The sequence below is a fragment of the Halyomorpha halys genome, unplaced genomic scaffold, assembly GCF_000696795.3.
Source record: "Halyomorpha halys isolate HHAL.00 unplaced genomic scaffold, Hhal_1.1 Scaffold1207.1, whole genome shotgun sequence".
Classification (NCBI taxonomy): domain Eukaryota; kingdom Metazoa; phylum Arthropoda; class Insecta; order Hemiptera; family Pentatomidae; genus Halyomorpha; species Halyomorpha halys.
This window is the reverse complement of record NW_027105149.1, coordinates 1-9,798: the sequence shown is the minus strand read 5'-3', so window position 1 is coordinate 9,798 and position 9,798 is coordinate 1. Positions and strand designations below refer to the sequence as shown.

Here is a 9,798-nt window from a genome sequence, read left to right as displayed (position 1 = left end):
TCATTGATGCTTCTGCAATTTTTCGATTCGAAATGATCAGGTAAGGAATCGAATACAATTTAGGGTTAAAGTTATTTCTTTAATTATAATTATTAAATAAATATACGATAACATGTTTATTTTATTTCTTTTCTTCTTTAATTATAATTATTAAATAGTGTTTTATTTAATTATTCAATTCATTCCTGAAATTATAGGTTACATTATCATTAGCACTAATAGTAAATGTTGATATGATTGGCTTATGATAGCTAAAATAAGAAATGAAGACATTTGATTGAATGTTTTCAATATGTCTTGCAAATTCTTATCAATCATTATACCACCTCTTGTAGTACTTTCTTGTGAGTTTACCATTCTTAAAATTTATTTATCGGTAGAAAATCTATTAAGGTTTAGATTCTTAGTCAGCAGAATTTATATTTAAATCTCCACTTAATATAATTGGAATTAGAGGTAAATTTCTTCTTCTCCTAGTTTAAGTGATAGGTTAAGTGATTTAAAACCTGTTTCTTTGAAAATTAAGAACTATTGAAAAAAATGTTGGAAAATACTAAATACTACATTATTGACAATTTTTTCAAATTTTCAAAAACTCTTTATCATTTCATTTCTGGCGCTATTGTTTCCACTTTTCGCCTCTCTATCTGGGTATAGTGTCATGATACAATTTAGAACTATAGCTCCTTGCAAAGAGGATGAAATACTGAAAATTTCCCTCACTTCAGCTTCAATTTTAGTTTTAGAGATATTTTAATTTAAATGCAAAACACATCGAGTGTTTTCTACCACCACAACCGTTTCATTCGAGCGTTCACTCGCGTCACGAAATCAATTTACTCCCGTATAATTTCCTTCTCTTGTGTTGTGGAACGTCGGTAAAAATGTTTAATTTCAAAAAGGGCACTGACCCTAAGACAGAATAGAAATTAAAAAGAAGAAATTTTTTTTTTTTTACGTTACTCCTACCAACAAAAGCATTTCACCTTTCGAATAAGCACGAAAAACTACAAAGTGTAACTAACCATCATCATAATTAATATAGGAAAGTTTTTGTGCCTCATGAGACGCTCCCTGGTGTTATATACTCTTGTTGCTTTGAAAATGTTGACATAAGAGTGAGGTAGTCACTTACCTAGGCGCGAGATTTGGAAGAGGATTTAATGTGACTCCTCACTTGGATTCTTGGGAAATAGGGTGGCTCAATCCTTGAACGACCTTAGTCGTGTGGTGGGGGCCTTCTGGGGCCTCAGATACCCTGCGACAATGACCATATATAAAGAAGTGGTCGTGGGTATTCTGAGATATGCCTCCTCCTCCTGCAACCGGAATCTCTCGCAATGGCAGAAGAGAAGATTGGAGACAATCCAACGGACGGCTTTACTTAGAGTCACCAAGGCATACTGGAGTGTCTCACATGAGGCGGTGCAAGTTTTAGCGGGAGGAGTACTACTCTACCTTCTCCTGCAGGAAGAAGTGATGATGTTTAGATTCAAGAGAGAGGGCACAGCAGGTCTGCCAGTAAATCTTCAGGTGAGGGTTGACGAGAGCCCAACTAAATGGAAAACCATTCTCCGGGAGGATACCACCGAAGAGTGGATCTGGCGTTGGATGACAAGCCCAAAAGGTGCTACCTTAAGAAAATATTTCCCCTCCGTTCGGTCACGGATAGAAGCAAAGCGGGTCCTCCCAGACTACTGGCTCCCTCAATTTCTCACGGGGCATGGAGGATTTCGACCCAAGCTTCATGGCCATAGGATGGATATCGACCCCCTAAGCCCTAGTTGTGGTGTTCCGGAGACTACCGTGCACATCATCATAGAGTATACCGCCTTTGATGCATTACGGGCCAGACTGCTGAGGGAAACCGGAATTATTGGACCAAGCCACTTCAATCTTCATCAAAGAAGAAGACCTGCCCGTGAAATGCCTGCGGACGGAAGAGGCGCAGAAGACTGAAAACTAATGAAACCTAAAAGAAAACTGTACATAAATCATTAAAATTGTAAATTGATTTATTATCTGTTGTTTGATGATGGATATGTAACATCGAACTGCTGCTGCACACCTGTATTGCTTATAAGGCAGGGGGAGGTGAAAATAAATTTAAAGATTCTTTAAAAGGCTTTCTCAGTAGTTTACATAATTAAACTAAGAAAATCACTTTAATAAGAAAGTAGTTCCTTTTGCAATTAATGTATGACGAATATAAATTAAGCGTTTTCACATTTGATACATTACAGCTGACGCGAAGATATAGGAGTCTATTTTTGTTTTTATTTTCTCAGAATTTCTTTTGATCCATTTTTAAATACTCTGCTCCTAGTGCTATAATTAATTTTAGGCCCTTCCTCTTCCCTCCTCCTCATTAGGCTAGAAAAAAAAAACTGTTTTCTGAGGGAAGAGATTAATGTGGATCTGTGCTATGCTTGCTAAATCAGAGGCTATCCATCAAGCGCGTAAACAGTCACCAGCTCTCAGTCGGGACATCACTAGGAGTGGTAGCGGTGAAGTTTTGGAAAGGACTGTGCTCTCTACAATCGATATTGGAGATGGACCAGATCGATAATACTCACCCACATGATCATACAGAGGAACAGCAAGTTCACCACGAGGACGACAAGAACTGGAATGATGTAGATCCAATCTGTCATGCTGGTGTACATCATTGTGCACTGGTTCATCTGAAAGTAAAATTATATTGATTATAAAATTTCGTTTTTAAAGTTTTTTGCTGCAAGAATAAAGTAACAACCAATGCTTTTCACTAAATTATAAGCGACTATCAACAAGTGTTGTCTATTCGGGTGAGTTGTTTTTTTAATGAGTGTTGATGAACGTAAGACTGATGTTGAAAGATAATTTATAGATTTTATAATTGATACAATTTTCTTTATCATTTAATTTTTTAGCACATATTAAAAGATTTAAAATAAAACGTATGCGAATTTTTCCTTTATTTGAAACTGCTTTTTCTCCCTTATCAAAGTATAAAATTTCTAACTTTTATTTATATAAGAATTCGTGTTTAAGGGTTTTAAAAGCAACTAAAGATGAATTTGAAGAGAAGATGGTCGGGGTTGCGGTCAGCAAATAAACAAAAATTTATTTATTTGTGCTGACGTTTCGATCCGAATTTCAGGCCTTCATCTGAGCTAAAAAGAAAAAAAATGAGATAATAACCATTACTCAGAGAAACATAAAAAATAAAGGAAAATAATAAACAAACAAACTTGGAAATATACATAACAAAGAATAAAGTAGAAAGTAGTTGATTAATAACTATAGAAGATGAAATATTATATTAAAGAAGTAAGAATTATACAAAATAAATTATGAAAAAAACAAAAACATAAATAAATCCATTACTCACCATTTACATTTTCTACTACAGATTTCAGAATTTTTATTTCTTTATTTCTTTAACACTTTCTTTTTTTATAATTTATTTTGTATAATTCTTACTTTAACAGGTAGAGTGACCGTTTCTTTTAGTATGTACTTTCGTGACTGTTAGTTACTTTCAGTTTGTGCCTAAACTTTTTACTGTCAGTCAAAATATTAAGTCAACAATCTCTTTAATCAATATCTCTCGACCAGTGGTTATTAGCCCGCAGCAGTCCGCTAGTAGGTAAAGAATACTCTTGGTAATATTCCTCTCTCCCCTTCCTTCTTCTTATGACTTTAAGATGCTTAAATAGAAAATAATAACGCGACCAGGGTTAAGCATCAGCTTCTGCGTTACACCCGGGGCAGAAAAAAAATTCTTTATTAAGAATAGATTCTGGAAATCATTAACAAGCATTGCTCAAGTCACAAAACAAAAAAAAAACAGACGAATTTAGGTCTATCGATAAATAATTTGTTAATTAATTCTATAGAGTAAGAAAATGATTACGGATTGAAATGTGTCCCTAAAATACATTCATAAGAAGATTTTCCATACATAGGTTGTTAAAATTAGTTTTCATTCTTGTATTAAAAAAATAATGATTTTAACTTTTTAAGAAACTTTATTTTAACAATTGTAGTTATCAAATAAGAGTATATTCTTCTTATTCAATGAATAATACTTTAAAAATCTCATTTATTATCCAAATTTATTATTGTGATTACGGACCTTCCCACGGCCAAATAGACCAGTTTATACGTGTCTGTTATTCAAGCTTTCGTTGAATCCTTCCTCTCAAGGCTTCCAAGGTCTTTCCTTCCATCTTCTTTCTTCTGTTTCAACATCATATCTGACTTTTTCATAGTGTTTTTGACATTCTGGAGACATACCCAAACTATTTGAGCCTAGATTTCTTACAAGTTCCTCGACTGATATAACATCCAGATTGATAATGATCGTTATACATCTGATAGGATAAGAATATAATTTTTTTTATTCGAAATATATAAAAAGAATAGGTTGTAAGTGGATCAGGATTAAAAAAAAATTGAGCATTTAACACAACTTGGACGAAATTAGTATTTTATTATATTGTATTGAAAAGAAAAAAAAATAATGTACCGCTAAGAACCATCTAGAGTTAGGAGTTCGGTATTTTGTAAGGAAGTGCTGTTCTTAAACAAAGGTTATGCAAGGAGGTGATTTGTTCAAGATCACGTTCAACAGGTTCTTCCTCCAATTAAGGGTAACCATTTTGTAGAGGCTGGGTGGCTCTCGAATCAACAGGATTGATTTATGGCTACAATAACAGAAAAAAATATTTATCTGCCACAACTGGATTCAAATACGGGCTCGGAAGTTAGTAGCACAGCACCTACCTCACTGAGCTACCTCACTCGGCATATTGTGTGGATATATTATCTAATTGTATGATAGTATAGGATAATCGTTACTAATCGATATAGGAGTCGACTCAACAGGGCAATAGATATGCTAATAGAGTCGACCAAATCCCGCAAATTGGATTAGGATAGGACCGCCAGTCTAACTGCTAACTGCGGCTTTGTACGTCAGTTCCTTATTACCTATCTCTGGAGGTATTTGGCTCCATTCCATGGTTAGTAAGATTTGGAACAACAATGAGAAATTATGAGTGATTACTGTAGTAATTAATTAATTAAAACAAATTCAAAACATAAATCATAAAGCACAATGTGTGGATATTAGTACGCATTTTGCTTCCTCAGCACCAAACATAGGGAAGCGTCGTATTCAATGAAAATAATTTATGTCCACAGAATCGAATTTATTATTTAATAGATATGAAAAAATTTGGTAGGTTCTTTCTGCTGTCAAATTTGTGTTTGGGGTTTATCGATCGAACCATTAGTCCGATTATAAGGGTTGATTGATAAGTCGTTTCCACGTTGATGTCACCAGATTCCCTCTGCTACTTTCGTCTTCGCATTCTTAAGGGCACGTGTATTTCCCTCAGTACACATATATTTCGAAAATGTGTCCTCCAATGTAGCCTAAATTAGGTGGATAGTAAGAGATTAGAGTAAAATGAGTTTAGCATTAAAAAGTAATGATTGAATTTTAGAAAGCAGAAATAAAATGGTGGAGGATCTCTTGGAACGCGGAATAAGATATCTTTCTTTCACCCAACGTTTCAGAATGGACTATATGTATGTATGTATGTATATATTTGTATGCGTGTGTTTGTGTGATGGGCTGAGACCTGCTCCCCCTTAGCGAAATCCTGGCTACGCCCATGACAGCGTCCTCTATTATTCAAACAACTTCCTTGTTTATTTTTCAGGATTTGAGATGCATTAATCCTTAATAAATAGACCATAGAGATAAGATATATCAAATGGGGTAGAGACGCTGTATTAATTTTTTTACTGTGTTCTGACTTATCATTAAACAAAGTTTTTCACATATTTAAATATAAATAATTAGTTGTAATCCTCCAACTAAGTTCCAGAGGGTTTTATTTATTAAAAAAATATTAATTTCTTTTCAGAAATCCATTTACACCCTTTATCGACTGCTTTATTCTTTTGACATTTAAACAAAATTCAATATAAATGGATTCCTGTTAAGAAATATAATAAAGTTTTTCATATCGCTTGTTTTATTTGCCTATCGATTTTAATTATAAGTCCTAAGGTAAAGTCATAGCCCAAGGTACAAGTCATAGCAACTGTTCATTTTGTCATTTATTATTAATTTTATTCATAGACTGTAGATAAAATATTTTAAAAATTATCCAAGTATTTTGAAACTAATAACGCTCTATTATAAAATGTTAAAATTGGTGCTATTTCAGAAGATTTGAAGGATTGAAAAAAATTTATCCAAATCTCTATAATCCACTGATCTCTCCAAAATCTGACATCAATAATAATAGATCTAAAAAATAACTTTGCTAATTTAAGTCCTAAAAGTATTCACTTAGTTTGGACTTTAACAATTTTTTTTCTTTGAACAATAATTCAAAATTATAGCCTTGGCCACTCTCCACCTCTGCTTAATAAATCTTTGTTAAAACTTGTTCAAGTTCTATAAGCGGTTTCTCCCTCTCAGACATTCTCCTTCCATTCGTTTTTGTTTATAGTCTCCCCGATTTCCCCTAAATCCTATTTAAACTGGAAAAAAAAAAAAAATTGATTTGTTAAATGTTCAGCCAAATACGTGTTGATACTATAGGAAAAAAAAGGTAGGGTGTTTTTTCGGAAATTATTATATATTAATATTACATCAGGGGGTGGATAGCTCATTGGTAAGGGAATGGGCTACTAACTCCAAGGACCCTGGTTCCAATCCGGCTGTGGAAGATAATAATTATCAGTTACCTGTAGCCGTTGAGTCAGCTCTGTGGGTTCGGGAGCTCTATGGGGTCCAATCGCTTCATAAAGTGGGTAGCTTAATTGGATAAAAATCTGTGGGTTTAGCGTGATTCTGACCAAATCACCTCTTTGCAGAACTGTTGTTGTAGTAACAGCACTTCCTTACAATGTACTGCACCCCTGACCCAAAAAGGGTTGTAGCAGTACAGATTTAATTTAATTAATTTTTAATATTCCATCGAACCCATACTATCCAAGGAAATTCATTTCATGAGCCTTTGGTCACAAAAATAACCAAAAGTAATAAAAAGTTAATTTAACCACGATTATATAATCGATAGACTAATAATGTACCAGACGGCGTATGTAGACAAATAAGAACACAAATTTATTTCACTTTAAAAATAAAATAAAGTAAATACAGTTCACGTTATGATTTTTGAATTTTTAAAATTAACTATTTTGATTTGAATAGTTTCCTTTTCAATTACTGGAAGATTTGTCATATCCATAATTTATTTTAATGTCTGAACAACGTTTTGGGTGGTTTTCCCACTATCCCAATCATTTCTCTACTAAAATAAAAAAAAATAGTGCACAATCAACAGCTTTATAAAAAATATAAAGTGAATTTGAAACAAGTTAAGATTTTTTTTTTACTTATCATAAATATTTTCTTATTCGTCTTAACTATCTCAAAATACTTTAATTAATTGTGATGCTAAATTTTACTATTAATTATTTTTTAAATGTTACCTCAACATTAACATCCATTTTTGTATTATGCCCATCTTCTCTGAATTATTTTCAGTACAATGAAAATTTCAACTTATATTCAAGGGTTGAATATGACATGATGTTTTAATGTGGGTTGACATGGGTTCATTATATAAATTAAGGTAAGAAAAAAAAAGAATTATCAGTATTCCATTTTTGGCCTAATCTCAAAAAATAATTTGTAACTGGATATAATTCTGAAGCTAGGTATGTAAATACGTAGTTTATATTTAAATGACTTAAAATTAATTCAGACTTATTTATTTGAAATGCATTGTAAATTGTTAAGAACTATTGTGCATTATTTTTTAAGTAAATCAATGAACTGGATGGTTGGCAAAATGCCTGTAACGTCGTTCTGATGTTAAAATAAATGAAAGGGTGATTTCACTCAGAAAAAGTAAAATATAATTCATATTACTAACAAACTTTAAATTTATAATAAAATATTTTAATATTTCGGTATCCAACTACAAAATATTATAATAATGATTTTAATTATATTGATTATAATATAGTTTCACGATCGATATGACCACTTTCTATGGAATGAACGGGGTATCGATAGGAGATGGCGTCCACTTACTCCCCTCTCTTCCAACCCTGCTGAATTAATTAAATCTCTGAGGCCTTAAGATGGCAATTCGCCTTGCTTCGTGTAATCTAATCAAAGGTATTCGATTCTACCATCGCCATCTTTAAAATTTCTTCTCTGCCAAGATACCCGCCCTCACACTTTCTTCAGAAGAGTTGAGCTGCCGTAAGTTGGCAATAATTTTATTATATTTGTGATTACATCATTATTTCTTTTAAGCCTAAAATCAAAGAATAGGGTCTTTATGATTGCGTTATATGTTCTAGCCTAAGAACTTGACAACGAAGTATAGCTGTAATATATATAAAATTAGCACTTTCCAATAGTGCTTTAGGACGTTTTCTACAGAGCTTTAGTCTGCCCTGAAGTTGTTCAGTTCGTAAAAATTCAGATTTTATATTTATATTATTTAATATAGAAGTAGATATTATTTTTATCAGAATCTATACTATCTAGCGGCATTGAATGCAAAAGATTAGCTTCGATTCTTTACACTTAAAATTCAATAAGACAAATCAAAAGAAAAACATATTTCATTCTGGTTTCATCCATTATTTTAACTGCTATGCTAAAATAAAGTCAAAGAAAGTATGTAAAAATTATTTTTGAAAATTGATTAATTGTATGTTATAATAAATTATAGCTTTAAATATATTTTAAAAGAGCTAAACCATGGTTTTACACAATTATATGTCTTTTGGTAGTTATATTGAAGTAATTATAAAATAAAAATTATTTATACTATATTGATGAATTATCAGTTGAAAAATCAGCCATAAAAACAAATCTACCTTTTTTTTTTTTTGTTTGAAGAGCTCCAGTCCACGAAGCCATTCGGATAAATTCAATGAGTACGCCTCATTACTGTTTTTTACTCCTAGAATTTTATTTTATAGTGAAGAACATATGTATTCCAAATTTCTAACGAAGCAGGAGCGCTTTCGATGAATGCTTGACCGCCATGAGATGGATGCATGACTGCAGTGTCTCCGAAACTACTGAACACAAAATTCTATTCTGCACCACCTTTTAGATTAATGGTTTAATTACTGAGGGAAACCGGGCTCTACGTCCTCACGGAAAATTTCTCTCAGCTGGTCAGTGAACAAAACAAAGCTTTTGTAAACCAGAGGAAATGTTGAGTTCAGAAGGAGGACAATATATGAGAGAGAAGAGAGAAGGAGAAGAACTAAAATAAAATTGAATTTGAATGTTTTTAAAAAATTATAAATTGTTTTTTATTACATATCACATATTACACATACGTTTGTAACATCAAGCTGCTGCAAAAACTTGTGAGGCAGGGTAGGTAGGAATAAATAAATGAAAGATATCAATGACAATTGAAAAACTATGTAACTGTAATTGATTCCTCGCTAGAAGAAATATTTTGTAATAAACTTACCGTTTCTGGAACTCCCATAATAGTAACTGCGTTAGGGTCTTGGACGGTTGTCCTCGCGATTATCCACACTATGATGACGGGTATAGGCGATCCTGGAAAATTGAAAAGATATTTTAATGTTTTTCTCCCTTTTAATTTTAGGTGGCGTCATAGAACGAGCTTATACTAAATAAAAATGTATCATTCTTGAAGGACTCTGGATTGTTAGATATTTAGTTAAATTAACTTACTACTTGAAAATTATGGACTATTAATAAAAATCGTACCTGAAAAG

At 32.4% G+C, this 9,798-nt stretch overlaps 1 protein-coding gene across 3 annotated transcripts in view; it reads right to left on the bottom strand.

The window, feature by feature from the left end:
* Positions 1–9,616, bottom strand: part of LOC136796109 (diuretic hormone receptor-like) — a gene marked incomplete at its 5' end in the record, with an annotated part of 14,907 nt that extends 5,291 nt beyond the window's left edge. For all 3 annotated transcript variants that reach the window (XM_067048846.1, XM_067048854.1, XM_067048850.1), the window contains 2 exon segments: positions 2,577–2,684; positions 9,525–9,616. In XM_067048846.1, the coding sequence (XP_066904947.1) occupies positions 2,577–2,684; positions 9,525–9,616 (200 nt within the window).
* Positions 9,617–9,798: the final 182 nt, after the last annotated feature.